General features: G+C 39.7%; 1 protein-coding gene across 2 annotated transcripts in view; it reads right to left on the reverse strand.

Moving 5' to 3' along the window:
* Positions 1-5,528: 5,528 nt before the first annotated feature.
* The window catches only part of SLC7A11 (solute carrier family 7 member 11), a 61,777-nt gene continuing 49,893 nt past the window's right edge, over positions 5,529-17,412 (reverse strand). For both annotated transcript variants that reach the window (XM_058024874.1, XM_058024873.1), the window contains 5 exons: positions 16,074-16,177; positions 15,506-15,602; positions 12,345-12,494; positions 10,430-10,607; positions 5,529-5,696 (listed from right to left, as the gene is read on the reverse strand). In XM_058024874.1, the coding sequence (XP_057880857.1) occupies positions 5,629-5,696; positions 10,430-10,607; positions 12,345-12,494; positions 15,506-15,602; positions 16,074-16,177 (597 nt within the window). In that variant the 3' untranslated portion in view covers positions 5,529-5,628. The remainder of the gene's footprint in view (positions 5,697-10,429; positions 10,608-12,344; positions 12,495-15,505; positions 15,603-16,073; positions 16,178-17,412) is intronic.

The raw sequence follows: 17,412 nt of genomic DNA on the forward strand, positions 1-17,412 counted from the left end.
ATTCTATTAAAACACCACACCCTTGATACCTGAAAGGAGCTGGGCATTTGCTGTGATAAACTTTAAGATCCTCTGGCTGCAATCTGCAAACAAAACTATATGAGCCTGTTAGGAGAGAGCAGCTTGGAACCGCTTTAGAGCTTTATGTGACCCTAATTTATGACTGTGTTGTTTTTCAAAAGTACTGGTTACAGCCTGAAAAACCAGTTTTCTATGACATGACAGCTTTTAGGTGAGGAAAAATAGGAGGTGTAAAAAGATAACAAGCAAATGGACAAGAATAGCACCCAGCTTAAAATTAAATCCAGATGTTTCAAAGAGCTGGCTTGCAGAAGAGACACTGAATAGAAATGCTCTCAGTGAAAATGTATTTGTAGCCTTCAGTCAGTGTGAATGCAGAAGAAAGCACTGGGGAAATCATCTGCCTAGGAGGTCACGTTTATACCTCTCAGATTTTCCTCATTTTCTCCCAGAAATTTTGCCAAATGTGGAAGAATGCATACTTATATAGAACCTGAAACATCTCAGGCTTTGCAGTCATGGTGTGCTGGGCTGTGTCATAAGCCCATCTGAAGGCCTGCATCCAGTTTAAGCCAGAGATCCTGCCTTATTGCTTTTAAACACCTTGATAGCATGAAAGCTCAAGTTCCCAAGAAGAGTTATTCATCTGCACCAGTCTGACTGCCTTGCTATGCATATTCATTGGTGGGAATCGTCAGAAATCAGCTGGAAATCATAACTTAGACAAGCCAGCATTGCTAGCAGCAAATTATAGACATGCTTTAGTTCTAATTACACTGTAATGACTGAGTGGCAAAGAGATATTGGCAGCTGAAGCTGCATCAAACAGCTCTCTTCAGGCAGAGCCAAAGGTGCAGGGTAAAATTAGAAGATCCCATAACATTTAACTTCTCATAACTAACAGGGAGGGGGGAAAATAGAAATCACATTCACGCACATTCACACACAAAACCACATTTAAAAAACAGCACTAAAATTCCTATCTAACTGTTTTACAAAACAAATGAGAGAGGTGATTGCAAAAGCCAGCTTCTTTTTAAAACCCAGGGTTCCAACTTCCCTCGAACAGAACAAGCTCTGGGCTCAGCAAAGGGCCTGTCTGGAGCTAAGGTCACCTGCTCACATCCAGGTCAGGTGCACCACGAAGGAAGGGATGGCATTTCCCTTTCAAAGGAGATGTAGGTGAATTCCTGCATCTGAAAAAGGCCAGTGGAAAAGCTTGGCAGTGAGAACATTTTGTAGCCTGGGTTGGGAGCAGAGAATGAGCTAGAGGAGCATAAAACTGACTGTTGCCACAGCATTTTTAGAACCGTGTTGGATCACCCCCAATAGCATATTTAGAAAATATCAAAGCTTTGGTATGCATCACGACACCGTAGACATTGCTGTTATAGGGAATATGAAGAGGATCCAAACTCTCCTGATAAAGTTAATCCTTTGTTGGAACAGGTGTTTTATCCACTTGGTTCTTTGCACTTCAAGGAAAAATTATTTCAAACGTTCTTTGGATAAATAAAGAAATAGGAAAGCGAATGTAAACAGAAATGGTGTCCATTGTTGACATGTCCCCCAAGAGTTCCTTGGCAAAAATACCGTAGAAAACAAATTAAACCTGGACTAACACACAGAAGAAAATTCTACAGGCTTCTGAAGGCAACAAAAAAATTCCATGAGTTTGCCAAGTCTCAACAAATCCCCAGAGGTGTTGAAGGCGTGGAGGCTTCCCGCAGTTACTGCAGACACCCCCAGAGAGGAATGGCTCAAAGGATGCAGGGGGAGGGTCAGGGGGCAAAAGGAAAATCACAAGTGATGTGTTCTACAGAAAAGGCTCAGGGATATCTCAATCTGCCCTCTCCTTTGGACAGTACCAGCCTTTCCTGAGACCTTTCCTGCCGGGGGAGAGCCAGGCTAAAGGGACTCCACAGCACCTTCGGCAGGACACAAACTGGCATGGGCACAAGCATTAATTTTTAGGATGCTTGTCCAGCAGAAGAGTCTCCAGCCTCAATCTGCCCAATCACCATTAGGAGTCATCACACATCGTCCTGCACTGCCCCCTGACCACTCCTGCCTGGGTTCAAATGCCAGACTTCATTCACACTTGGCATCCTTGGCAGACATGAATACAGCTTGTGTATTGGATTTCAGTATATTGGTTACCTGCACCGTGCTCTGATGTCCAAGCTGTCTGTGGTCTGCTGCTCATTGAACACAATATTTGATAGGTACAATGAAAAAAAAATGAAATATCTAGTTCCTCCTAGGAAAGATCAACCCCTATTTCTTGAAGACTTATGCTAATTAAAATCTGCTTGGATTGTGATGTATGGCTAATTCTTAAGTCAGAAATTCTGGAGGCACAGAACATAATGGGAAATCCTCTTTATCTTGTTATATCAATTATGCACCCTGGGAAAATAGGTAACTACTACTTTCTTCTGTAGAAAAATACTTGAAAACTATTCTTAAATTGAAGCCTGATTTTCCTGTGAAAATCAAAAAAGCAGGAGCATATGCATTCCGACAAAGAGTTATATTTATATACATATAGTGAAATGCACATAAAACTTTGGCAAGCAAAGTTTTTGGGGTTTTTTTTTCCATTCAGATTGAAAAATATGGAAGATGTAGCGTGGTCAAGAGAAGCCTCTGTTTCAATTTGAATTGAAAATAAGTAATTCTTATGGGGGAATTGTGATGCTCCAGATTAGGAGATGCAAAGGCATGTCAGCCCCTTCAAAGCTTCAGGTGCTGAACAGTTTCTCTATCTTATACTAAACCTGACCAGTATTTGCTACTCACATAAGATACACATTTCTCTTGCCTTCAGTGAAATTTTTACCTATACCCCAGAAAAGTGACAAATTCAAAGAAGAAAAAAAAAACAGCAACAACCACCTAAACAAACAGGAAAATATCTTTTGGCACATCCAGTTGATATACAAGTGCAAAAGGCAAGAAAAATAAGAACTACTAAATATCTCCAGAGAAATGGTCTCATTGGCTGACCACCTCAGGCCCTAATAAGAAAAAGTATATATAAAGTTTATTCTTTATTCTAGAAGAATTTCCTCTATGACTCTGAAAATAAATACTTAAAAATCTTATAAGAGAACTTGATGCTTTAAAAAAATATATTTTTCCTCCATTTCTGAAGATATGCCTCACTTTCAAGTGCAATAAAAATCCTTAATACTGATTTTCATCATACTGTGGAAACCCAATTATGTTATTTTGTATTGCTTTTGCATGTGCTATAGAAACTAAATCTGAAATTAAAATCCCTGTGCACCTTCAAAAACCCCAGATTTTTATTTTCCATGTATTGTTTTTCCTCCTAAAGTATACAACTTCACAATCAACAAGTCCTAGGATTTCCCTTGGGATAAATTAACCCTTTACATGAACTAATGCTAGTAAAGATATGTTCACTGAATCAGGCTTCAAAAACATTTCTAAACTTTAAAGACCACAATGGGAAAATAAAGCAAAATTCAGTTATATTTATGGAGCCCATTTATTTCTACAAGTTAACACTGCCAACAATCCAATTTTCAAGTAATGTGGCACAACAGAAGTGAATACATGGGAATGAAACAGAGTGAAAAAGTCATATCCGCTGTGGCTCTGGAAGTGGTTTGCTCTGGATCCCATGCACTTTGCATTCATCAGGGGAGGAATGGGTTAGGTGCACTCCTGCAGGGTGCCAGACAGTTTATTTCTGTCAGAGAGGAGCAGAGTTTGTGTGCTTTGGAGATGCTCCATGGTGACAGAGGCCAAACCCCAATGAACGGGGATGACCTCAAAGGCAGAACTGTGACCCAAAGGTAAGTACTAAATAAACACACCCACTGTCAGCACAAAAAGCAAAGCCCTCTCAAAACGTTTGCCTAAAAAAAAATTTCAAATAACACTAAATTACTGTAAACAGAAAACATTTAAAGAAAAACACTATTTGCAAAATGCTTTCTGTGTCTTAAATTACTGCTCTTCTCCATAAGCAGTTACGTGCATTTCCCTACTTTTGTGAAATTCCACCACAGAGATACAAAATGAAAAAACATGTATACATTTAAGACACATTACTCTACGCCTTTAAAGCAGTAGATATTCTGGATATATACAACACATATACAATACACAGTCTCCCTTTACTGTAGTGGTCTGGCTACTAGTTGTGCTTTTCTCCCAGTTTAGGAAGTTAAATGTTGCTTAGTTCCATAAGAATTTTCATGAAACGTGACTTGCTGAAAGCAGACAGCTCAAATAGTAGTGCATTCAATAGTTAGGTGTTATGTTCTTAACAGAGGGATAATAAACCTTAACCTTAAGGTTGGGTAGTCATTAAGAATATAAAATTCAATTTCTAAGTATTAAAAAACTTCTTCAGCTATACAATTATCTTTTAAAAAGGGCAAAATTTCAGCTCACATTTGAGCCAGAGTTCAGCTCAAAAATAGCTCTGGAGATTCATTTCATTTCATTTTATCTGTTTTGAAGGCCTTTCTCTGTTTCTGCTGAGATAAAACCCATGAGAAGACAGGAAAAGCACATGTTCCTCAATGTTCCAAAGCTCTGTTAACTGGAGTGTGCTTGAGTGAAAAGCACACATCCTACTCAAATTAGCAAATCTGCCTTATATCTTACTCATAAGAAAATATTGCATTTATTGCCATGTCTGTACCATTTCCCACCAAGTGACATCTATTTCTGCCCACCAACACTGATATAAAACTTTAAAATCAGGCTTGCCTGACTGATAACTGCAGGATCATATGCTCCTAGATAAGAAATATTCATACAGCAGTGGAGGTGATCTTCAAATATTTTGATTCATTTTGAAGGTCAGTGCTCAACTTGCTGGATTTTGTGTGTGTAGGCCCACAAACACTGGTAAAACCAGTGATCAATTCCAGCCTGGTAAAAAAGTTAGTGTGCATAAAATTACTGCTAAAATTCCCATGCTAAAATCTTTCTGCCCCACTGGCAGAAATGTTGAGTCCCAGGAGATATTTCTGTTGACTACGGTTTAAGAACTCTGGAATGAAGAAACCTGGAGTTTGCCACCACAAAGGTCTGAGGATTGGTGCTCCTGCATCTGTGCACTAGGGCTTCCAGCAAGCCAAAAGAAGTCAAATCAGGCTGCCAAAGAGAGTGGTGGGAAGAATGTAGGATGTGAAACTCAGCAGCTTTACCTCACCCTTGCTCTGGTGAGGGTTGAGATCTCCAGGGACAGAAAGCAAGATCCATCTTCACAGTACACCGAGCTGTTACACATCACTTAAACCCATCTCCAGTGACAAGGCAAACAAAATCCCAGTATGATGAACTTACAGTCTGTTAAAATAATACACTGTTAACCAAAAAAAAACCAGTAAAGAGTTCCCTCGTAGCACAAGTACTTGCTTTCTACATATAGATCAACCGTGTTAAAAAAGTGTTGCAAGAGCATCATGGAAGACAATTCTGGTGAGGGACTTGTTCGGTATCCGTTGCAACTGTGACTTGTTCCTCCAGTTTGCAGCATGTTAGGAAGGGAGATAAATCTCCCTGCTCTTTTTATTTCAGGTAGAAATGAAACACCAAGCCAAAAGCTGTGCATGATGATCATGATTTTTGATTTTCCTCTGCTGGGATGACTTCCAGGAGGATTTGCAATGTTGTGGTTACCCTGCCTGCAAAGATAAAAGCATATACATGGTAAGATTTTGCAGGAGAGATTAAGGAGGAGCGGTCAGGAAAATTATCTTAGCTTCTATGCAGGCTACTTGCACATAGACTTCACACAGGTCATATACATTTGTCATTTAAATTCGACTTTTTCCTATTAACTGTTTTCCATGCCTCTGATCCAAGGCTATGCATACACAATAATAATAGAAGGGTATGGATGTATAATCTTATTCAATAAAAGTCTGCATGCTTTTAACGGCTATCTTAAAAAAATTACTACTCTGCAGAACTGCTTAGCTTTATCAAGATTTTATGTTGAAATAAAAGTCTGGAAAAATTCAAATAACTTAATTTGTGCCAAGACCTGCCTAAGCAAAAAAAAAAAAAAAAGTCACTCATCCAAGTAACTTCATGTTTTCTTTTTTTCACTCTGAACATTTATTTCCTTCTGGTGCTTTTGGTGGTTTTCTTTTTAGGGTACTGATGCATAAATGGCACAGTTAATTCTCGTACAGCACATAGAGAATAGTAAAAGAACATTTTTTTCCAATTTCTTTCACTTATCACTCTTTTTTAATATCCTATTTAAAATAAGCAGAAATTGTTGAAAAGAAAGTTCTCATTTTCCTTGAATGTCTGGCATGAATGTTGACAAGAACACAATGCCAGAAGGGTAAAATAGTGCAGCTCACAGAAGATATGAACTGAAACCGTTTCTCTGATCTCCTGTCTAAGGCAGATTCCACCACCCTTTCCTCTTTTCTCTGGATGTCACCAGTTCAGTGCAAAGCCAGGTTGCCCTTAGACTATAAACGGACAGGGGCAGAGTCTCCAGGCTTTGCATTTTCCTCCCATCTGCTTTCCCTACCCGTTGTGGGGACATCAGAGCTGGGCTGGGTGCAGCAGGGAGCAAAGACAGCAGCAGGAAAACAGCAAGGCTTCACCCCTGCCATCCCAGCCCTTCCAGCTCTGAGGACAAGCAAAGGGAAAAAGAGAATTTTATGAAGCTGAGCAGAGGCATGACAGTTCTTAGGAGAGAGCACAGCAGCAGAAGGAAATCCTGGGCATCTCTAGAGCTGGCTGTGATTCTGTTCACCTCAGTGGACATGCCCACCAGCAGCAAGACCTTGCCCAGCTCTCCATTTCCATGCAGCAGTTTTTCTCTCTCCTGGGGTGAAGCCACAGCGGAGCAGAAAAGTTAGGGGAGCTGGCATTCTTTGCATTTTTTGGTTGCAATACACCCTGAAAAAATCAGTATAAGGAGCATTTTCCCCTATGAAAATGTCCCAATCTGTTTCCAGTCAATACCTACCTCTATGTGGACTGCTTGGAGCAGTACCTAGAGTTACAGGACCAATTTCACATTTGTCACAAGACAACTTAACATGCCATGGCAATGCAGATAACTTCCCCAGCCCACTTAAAATCCTAATTATCCCTTTTTGAAAAAATTCACTGCAAATGGGTCCCAGGGGACAACCTTTATTAAAAAAAAAGAAAGAAAAACAAAAAAAATCCCCAGACTTTGTATCCACACAAGCACTACATAAAGTTTAGGTGAGGAAAGAAAGCAGGAATTTTATCACATATATATATATGTGACTGGACATGAAATCTGTAACAACAAAATGTTGAGATAATCTCCCATGGATCCCACCGCAAACTTGACAAAGAGAAGCAAATTGAGCATATAACACTTTGTCCTAAGTGAACAAGTGTTATCCTCTGGAATTGCTAAATAATCCTGACAGATATTTTTCTATATAAAGAGATCTCATTTCCATCAAGGGCTCAGGTATGAAAAAAAAAGTAGGATTCAACTTTTTACCTCTTTGCAATTCAACTCATTGTAAAGGAATAGATGTTTTTAAGTAAAAGTCTAGGGTTGGGTTTTCACCTGGGGAAGTACAGATAGAAGCATTCTCATGCTGGTGATGCATCCTTTTACACACTGATTTGCTGCTTAGGATTTGCTAGGCTCAACTTTTTTTTCATTTTCACCTTAGTTTTACAAAAAGAAAGAATGCAGTTGTCAAACGAAGCCTGTACCAGCTGAAAATTATTTGTCCCAGCACACCTAGTTCTACAGCAGAATTCCTTTGAAAGAGGACAGAACAAAATGTTATTCTCATTGCAAAACACCATCCCAGAATCTACAAACCCTGAGAGCTGTAAAGTTACCTCTTGTTCAATGCAGCAGTTGCATAAGGAGAATGGGCACTGTAAATGCCCTAAGTACAGATCAAAGCCTTTCAGCCTTGGGAGGGGATTCCTTGGGTAATCCATTCCAGGGCTCTGCTGGTGTGATCAGCGTGAAACTCCTTTCAGAAATACAGGTATCTTCAGCCTGGCTCTTTTATCCCACTACTCATTCTGCCTTTCCTCTGATCCTTACAAAGCCTGTTCAGGATATTCTCTCTGACCTTACATGGGACTGGTCTGCGCCCATGGGCATTTGCACCTTATGGGGTTTATGAGCACAGCTGGGCAGCTGAACCAGTCAATACCTCAGGGAGGTGACATTTTGAAGCCCCACACCAGCTGCCCATGTGCTGATCTGGGCACATGAAACAGCTTGGGAATAGTATTGGCAGCACAGCAGTGTACCCAGACTAGCAGGCTGCTACTTCTCCTCTGGTACCACAGGAAACACTTTGGTCAAGTATAAGTAGATTGGATTCATCACATTTGTAAAAACAACAACAAAAAAAAAAAAAAAAAGTCATTTATATTCTCATAGAAAGTTACCCAGTTACTCTGGCAAAAATCTACCTCTTAAATGAAAATCCCATTTTTTTATGCTGTCCTTTACCTTGTGTCAGGAATTACACTTTCATGCCCATGCAAGACATATTGTTTCAAGGTTAGAATATCAAGCTTGCAGCAGCCCAATTTCTTTTCTATATCTCACAGAGGTACCTTAAGTGAATTTATCCTCAATCAATACCTTTTGTAAATATTCTCAGGCTCCCAAAATAATGCCAGCTTAATGACTCCACAGAGAAGGTTTATTGCTTCTCTTTAGGGAAAAAGAAAAATCTGTTTCACAAGTAAATCTCCACTCTGCCCCTGCTCAAAACTGTCAGCATCAGTTTTCTGTCATTACTGTTGCTATTTTGGGGATAATAATTGCAAAGAAAACGAGCTGTTTCCCTCACTGACTGGCTTCTGCTGCATTCCTCTCTGAGCCAGTACACCATGCCCATCCATAGATATGACACAGGCACACAGGCTTCTTTCTAGGAGGAGAATTTTTTGTTATCTCAAATCTAGAAATTATTCACCTTCCTTGTCACAGTTGGCAGAAAAATCTTCACATCTATCCAGTCTACCTTAAAGAGAAGAATATTCTTTCTCTTGCCCAAGTAATGTAGTTCAACACTGTCATCCCGTGGCCAAAGATTCAAGTAGCTGTATTCCAAAACCTCTGAGGCACAACAGAAAATGCCAAAAAATCTCCTGAATTTTGATGAGGGGAAAATTCCTACACCCTAAATGTCAAGACTGAGAGATTATAAACAGACTAAACCCCAACTGCTTAATAGAATGTCCTTCTGCGTACAACTGCTTTAATTTGTACTGAAGATTTCTACCCATTCCGAGGATAATGCAAGTAATTTATAACATTTTTGCTATAAAATTAAGATTTTGCTAGTGCAAACTAACACATTTTGCTGTAAATACTTCCTGCCCTATTGCCTATGGACTTCCCAGCATGTATTGAGAGGGAAATTCATATATTCTACAGAAGATAGGATATAACTCTATAAATTATTTATATTGAGAAAATATATACAGCTGGTTACACTGTAATTACATATAAAAGCACTATTCTTTTCTTGAGAGCAGCTCATTTTAAATCATCAATTAAGACTGAAGCACAGAAGACAATATGCACTTTTAATTCAGCATCTACAGAAATCAACTAGTTTTAGTTAAAGATTTCACAGGCTGAGTTTTAGTTTTGCAGAAAAATAAATTATCTTTTTTTATGTTTAATAAATTATCCATCATTCCTGAAATACCTTGCCAATAGTCTTATTTGATATTTTGAAAATTCCCTTTATTTTAGACGCCTATCATCCTAGTAACAAAAAAATGAGAGTGAAGAGCTGTAATAAACTATAAATAAATACTGACTTCTAATTGATTTTTTTCAAATAATCCTTCTCTAACACATCAGAACTTCCACAAATCCTTTCAAAACCTTTCAGAAATGGTACAGAAAGTATTCTCAGTGTATTTCAGGCATGAAATACTACCGAGCCAAGCCACACAGAAATCATTCTTCATGAAGCACAGAAATGATTTCCAAAGAGGCCACGGTATATGCTGCTATTGCCCTGTCAGGAGCCACTGCTAAGGAGAGCATCCCCATGAATCCCCACCTGCCTGAATCTTCCAGACACTTCCAGCCCCATTCCAAACACTCCTCAGTGGTCCACAGACACACAGTGTCGGCAGGGAGCACCAAGCTCATCCTGATAGCACACTTGCTTTGCTCAAGATTCCAAACAGATTCTCCAAGGAGTGCAGTGCTGTCTTCATTAGCACAGAGGCAGGGCCAGGAGAAGGTGATGGTGGTTTAAAAGGAATTAGATTTAGGGGAGGGCAGGAAAGAATCATCAGTCCTTTGAAGTCAATCACTGGCTGAGGAACAGCCCTGCTGTGAATGTCCCTCATTAGTTATGGGACACTGGACTTGCCTAGAAGGACTTACCACCCCAGGACTTACCCAGAAGCTTTCTGAACCACTTTGGCTTGTTGTCCCACACAATGAAGAGGTAGTAGGCAGGAATGCCGGTCAGGGTTATGGCAAATCCAATCCCTGTGTTCACTGGGTCAGAGTAAAGCGACAGCGCCACCATGAAGAGGCAAGTGAAGGAAAACAACGCTGGAATAAATAAAGGAACCTGAAAAATAGCCACACAAAGGACCATTAAATAATAAGGTCATTGTAAAGTAATGACCAAGGTATTTAGCTTTCCATGAGATGTAAATTGGATAAGACCCAGCAGTACAGGACAGTTCTGGAGAAATAAGGGTACCTAGAACAGGCACACAAAATGTCAGTGACTGCAGAAGCCAGGCCCTGCCAAGTGCTATGCAGTGAGTACCACAGAAGTGTCTTAATTACACTCTAAAACACTCCAGTGTTTTCCTTCCTTTAAAATGCAAGGACTGTAAATAAGTTACATTGTAAAAGTCCTTCCTCTAATCCCCCAGCCTATAAGCAAGCAGCTCTAACCACAGTAAAGATTTCCATTTTGATAATTACCCATTAGAAAACATTTTAAAACACAACCAGGAGCTCAAGTCACCTTTTAAAACTATTAGGAACATATTGATTTTCTTCCTAAGGTAAAAATCAAAATCTAGCAGGAAGAGAGCAAATTAAACAGCAATTTGATTAGTGATAAAGATATTTGATAGTGTTATGCACCTGATAGGGATTGAAAAAGCACTTTCTGACTGTATGACTGATGGCATTGCCGGTGTCACTGCTGAAAGCACACAAAGTAACCATATCAAATTTATTTGCTCAATTTTCAAAAACACCAATACAATCACTCTCTTAGCAAGTCTCTGAAGGAAATGCCTACAGGCATGGCTTATGAGACATTAAGTGTAATGAAAAATTGAGAATTCCTTGGAGATTGTTCTCTTCCTTTCATGCCTCAAAGCATTACTGTTCTTCTTTTGTGCACTGTCAAAGCTTTTCTTTAATCAAAGCAAAATAGGCTGTACTTATTTACTATTATACCTCCTTATTTACTAATATACCTACAAGAATGCAACAATACACATTCTTAGTTCTGCACAAAATAGTTGTCTTGGCAGCATCTAAACAGAGATATATTTCCCAGTTTTTTGATGATGGATATTATCTTTCTGGATACACAATGGGACAACTTACTTTGTATGATGCTACTTAAAACAAGCAAGAAAAATAGCAGAACCAAGGCCAAAATAGATACTATTCAAGGGGCTGGACTACTAGCATTTTGTTTCAGGGTTCACAATAAGTCTGTCTGCCAATCCACTGCAAGTGCCAAATATTACAATAATCACACTGACCACTTATTTGCACAGAAAATTGGCATACTTGATATTGGACAGGCAATGACATAAATGCCCTCTCTCATAAATTCTTGTGCTTGACATGACTTTTTTGATCATGTTATTATATATTTGATCATAAAATTATCCAGGCCTTTATCAAAGGAGACATTAAACAGAGGACTGGCTGAAAATCAGGTTGGCTCAAGTAACCCCAGTATTTGCAGCCTGAGCCCTATGTGGCTGCAGAGTGCCCGCGGTATTTTCACACAGCTCGCATCGCACAGCCTGAGCACAACAGACAGGCAAAACTGAGCAAATGCCTTCATCTCAGCACAGCACCTTCAGTCTCTGCTCCCCAAGCATAGGCAAGAGGGAAGAATTCTTTTCCAGGATGGAACACAGCTGGGGTAGCACTGGGGACCTTGCAGGAAAGCTTTCACTCTTCACAGCAAAGCACTGTTTTCTCTTAAATCGGTTTTTCCTGAGAAAGAGGTTAGCCTGTTACATCAGAAAATGCTCCCTTGCTGCCTGACTGCAGGACAGAGAGGAGGGAGGATTCATGTAAAAGAGTAGAGAGCAGATGTTACCTTGAAAGGACGAGGCATATCAGGACGTTTATATCTGAGATAAATCAACCCAGCAACTACCAGTCCAATAAAAAGCCACCTGGCAAAGCTGAGGAAATTCAAGAGGCTGTAGAGATCCCCGTTGAATAACATTATCATTGTGAGAGGATGCTGCAAAAGAAATTCAGAGCATAAGAGGGGTTTAGTAGATCGATCTCTATTATTTTACAGCGGCGATGACAAAGTTTTCCTCAGGGACAAGCAGCACAGCCTTATGCACACAGTTGAGTGCCACAGACTTCAGGCTTGCCTTTGTCGTAAAATCAGGTGTGTGATCAATGTCTAGCTGTCCCCTGAGACCATTTTGCATCAATATATATCTGTCCTGGGTGGCCACACATAGTCAATACAGATCTGTCCCCTGTGACCCAGACAAAAATACACAGGCACACTGCACCACCAAAGTGCTGAAGCATCCTGGGCAGCACTCTCGTGGGATATAAGCTCACTGCAGGTTTACTTGCTCATTGCTGATGTAAATAATAAGAACAGTTAAATTTTGGTCACATCTAATCATATGAAAGCAGAAGTTTCTAGGTGTTTTGTGGAAGGAAAAAGTCTTAGTGCCCCAGGCTTCACAGGGGAAGTGAGCAAGGAGGACATGGCAAGGGGCAGTTCCACACCATGAGATGCCAGCTGGGCACACTGGGCTGCCACCAGCTGGGGTTTGCCTTTGTCCAGACTTGCTGAGTGTAGACTTACGGCACATTGGAAATGCAAATATTTATGAGAAGAAGGAAGAATTTAGCTGTCACTCAGGTAGCTACTGAAGAGCAAGAAGGAGAGAGGACACCGGAATACACACAGTTCCTCACTAAAAAACTAGTCTGAGATACAAGGCTTCTGTGGGGCAGGCAGAAGGTTATGTACAAACTGGTGTTTTGTTGTGGGTTAGATGGTTAGGGGAGGCTACATGGATCTATTTCAAAGGCGTATCTGGAGAAAAAAAATGTCCTTGCATTTGGCCATGAAGGAGTAAGTCAAATTCACCATATCCCTCATTCTTCAGCAGGAGGGAAGGTCTTGGAAGTTAGAGGTTTATAACAAGGCCACCGGTGAAATCAACTGCAGATGCAGTAAAACACTGGGCTAAATGTTTACACATAGAAAACTAACTTGTATTATTTACCTAGATTCACAGCCATGCTCTCCTTTTTTTCAAAGGAGTGCGGACAACATGGATTTGAATCAGAAGACTCAATATTTCAAATGTGGGTCTCTGGCCTCCAACCTGTAATAAAGTACTTGGTTCCCTACAATAGATAGTAAGCAAACTCCTATGTAAATGTCAAGGGAAATTATACCACTGAATTGTATTGGGCAAGATTTCTTCTCTGCAAACTCAACCTCTAAAGGCTTAAAATCTGAGTCATAACTAGAATGCAAGCTATATACAATAATGAAAGTGAAGGAGAGCTATCAAGAGAAAATACAAGAAAGCAGGATTACAATCAGATGGCTTGATTTCTATGAGTCACTACACACATCTATCAAATTCCTCATGTTGGTGTTCTGGTCCAGGTAGTTCAACTTGCAGACTGAGATGCAGATTGAAATGCAGGCTGAGCTCTGTGTAGAGGCCTGAGAGAAGAGGCCATGAATAGCCAACTTTTGAGGCAACAAAAAATGGTCAGACTGGAAAATTTCTCTAGCAACATACACACATAAACAGATTTCTTAATTAAAAAAAAAAAAAAAAGGTGTTGGTTTGTTTTGTTTTGGCTTTTTTTTTTTTTTAATTTAACAAGCCTCAAGCGCATGCTCGTTTTCTCAGTTTATCCTCAAAAGCTCTTTCCTTTTTTACAGTGTGTAGAACTTGGAAGGAGAAATAAAATAGGGAAATGCTAAAATTACTATTGATGTAGAATATATCCTGCCATTGCTCTATTTGCAGTAAGGTGAGCTAAAAAATTGCAATCTTTGAAGGAAAGCCATCTTCATACTAGAATCTGACTTTTTCAAAGGAAATCAATGCACTGGTGTAACAGGACCACATGCAATACCAGGAAATGTCTGTCAGGAAAAAAAATAATATTAATCCGTTTTGGGCATTTCATTCCACAAAAAACAGTCAATGCAATTTACCCACAAGGTATGACTACACCCAAAGAAATAAAATGCAAAGTAAATGTTTATGGAAAATTAATTTCATTAAAACATTTCACCATAATCACACTGCCTAATTTTCAAAACTTCAAAGCCTATGGTTATATGTGCACATATGAAATTCAACAATTCAGCGGTGAGCTTATAGGCTTCAAGAGCAAAAACCAATTTAAATTCCACAAGGATTTGCTCTTAGTAGCATAGACTCATAGGTGCATCTTTTGCTTTGGCTGAGAGTCCTTAAATATGGCAGAGACCCATCCAGATACACTGCAGTCATTGATCCCCAAAGTGGGGCTGAATACCCATGAATATGAGGACTGCATGTTAAGTGAAAATCTTCCTGGCACTATGAAAACTGAACTTTGAAGCTGGCATTTTGACATTCAGTCCTAACATTTTACCATAAAAATTAGTCTGCAAAGCTAACACATGGCCAACATTTACCTTTGCTGCTTATTTTAGAAGTCTGTAATAGGATTTCCACTGAAGCACCAGTGGTTTTCCTTAGAAAACCCACCGACCATTTCACAGGCACACGTTCTCTCATTTTTTAATCATCACTATGCTGGACAGCTGAGGGTTCTTCCTCCTTTATCTTAGTTGCAAAACTGCTTGCATTTTTTACTATAAGGTAGTAAAATGAGCCCTTAGGGTACGCCCAGATGCTGGCGTTTAATTCAACTTTCAGTTAACTGAATCCCTTTTTTGTTTGTTTAACTAGAATTTGTTTCTCTGAAAGGCAACTAGCTCACCACTAGCAGGTCCTTAGAAATTAGAAAAGAGCAATAAGAAGTGAATTAGATTGCAGTGAGAGGAAAGAAAGAAAGGAGGAGATGATGGAATAAGAACAACTCACAAATCTCATTCCTCTTTCTCCTGTCCTCCACCCTGCCCAAAGCCCATGTTCACATTAATAAATGAGACTCAAGCAGTGCCCAAATTCTGTTTGAATACTCTAGAGCAAGCCTTGTAATATGAATTCTAGTGCAGGAACATTTGTTTGTATGATTTACCAAAACAATGACAGCTGGCAGAGGAGTGTGCTTGCGGACATGAATCATGGAGAGAATTTCTGGAAGGTGACCCTCACGGGATGCAACGAAGAACATCCTGGTGGGAAATAAATGTGGACAGACTTTAAATGTGCTCATTACTGTGAGTACGCAAAGTGGCTCATGAAAGTCACAGAGCACAGCAGAACTTCTTAGTCTTGTTTGAGGTGTTCTAAATGAAAGCACTGGCAGGAGAAACCCCCACACAGAAAGCAAAACTATCTCTGAAGGTGTCCCTTGACTGGTGTTGGGAAGGAGTTAATATTTTCCCTGCAGTTTTCCTCCTTTACATGAAAAAAAAGCAGCCATTGATTAAGGGCTAGCCTCAGAGACACTCATTTCCAAACCATTCAAAGGATTTTTAAAATAGTACCCCACACAAAGTGAGAAAAAGCCCTACACCTGGTAAACAGTGTAGTCATTCACCATATCCCGCTACAGGAATAAACCTTACTCTCCCTTCCCCTTGCTTCCATACCTTCAGTGTGTCTCCCAAGCCCTGACCCCCAGGAACATCAGCAGTGCTCACCTGGATACTGCAAAAACGCCACCATTCATAGATCCAAAGCAGGAGAGAGCCACAAACACGGGCACAGCTAAAGAGAAGTTTCCCATCAGTCGTTCGGCAAAGGTCTGTTAGAAGAGAGAGAGAAACACACAATGACTTTTCAAAAAACGGGAAAATAATTTCCTTCTATTAACAAATTATCATGGCGTTAGTTATCCCCCTTCTCTGCATCCCTCACTGAAAACTGTGCAGTGCATTTGTTCCTTCTTTTGTGAGAGTTCAGCTGATACAGCTGGGCTGTCCTACCCCCACCGCTGAGGGCGTGTGGAAGGGCATGGCTCCAGCTGAAGCCACGATGGGGAGGTGGAATCAGGCCCAGACTCATACCAATTTAAACCATTATGGCTCCAAAGAAGAAGATCAAGACCTGAATGGATTAAGATTTGATCTGCACACTTAATACCTTTTTTCTCCCATTTTCCTTGCACTCAGCTGGTACTACCCAGTGCTATCATCTATCCATTCAGGCTTTAGTGTTTTAGGCTAGCAGAAGAGCCTTAATGGGAGTTTGGGGCACCACTGATAAGATGCATAATTTTTGTTGTGTTTATAAAATGTTTTCTTTCTAGATCTCCCATTAGCTACAGAATTTGGTCATTTTTCAAAACTCATGTCAATTGAAATAGCCACAGGCAGTATCACTACTGGAAAAGAAATGGAATTATTTATTTCCTCATTGTGCCTCAGACACCAGAAATTTAAAAATATAAAATATAAAATATAAAATATAAAATATAAAATATAAAATATAAAATATAAAATATAAAATATAAAATATAAAATATAAAATATAAAATATAAAATATAAAATATAAAATATAAAATATAGTGTTTCCTAGCCAGGTTGCCTTGCAACTCCTTCCCAAATGAGCTCCAATACTCACAGCAACCCCCTTCCCAAGTACTCAGGACACACATTGTGCAGAGACAAAGTTACTGTATTCTGCCACTCCAGATAGTTCAGAGTTCTCTCTTCCATAAATATCTGTAATTCCTGCTTCCCAGGAGCTGAGTTTACAATTTAGCTCTGAATTTTTCAAGCATGTACTTGGCTATGAAATGTAAGTCCTATTGACTTTGTTATGAGGTAAATAAATACAGTCCAATGTTACATTATAAATGCTACCGATGACCTGAACTGCAATCCCACTCATCAGTCAAAAATCAAATTTCACTGGGATGCTGATAAGTGCTGCCATACTAAAACCTGACTGGATGTGTCCACCCAATCTTTTTCCCCCCCGAAAACAAGAATAATATCAACAAACATAACTGCAGCAGGAATATATCTTTGTACTTT

Source organism: Melospiza georgiana, chromosome 5 (genome assembly GCF_028018845.1).
Source record: "Melospiza georgiana isolate bMelGeo1 chromosome 5, bMelGeo1.pri, whole genome shotgun sequence".
In the NCBI taxonomy this organism is placed as follows: domain Eukaryota; kingdom Metazoa; phylum Chordata; class Aves; order Passeriformes; family Passerellidae; genus Melospiza; species Melospiza georgiana.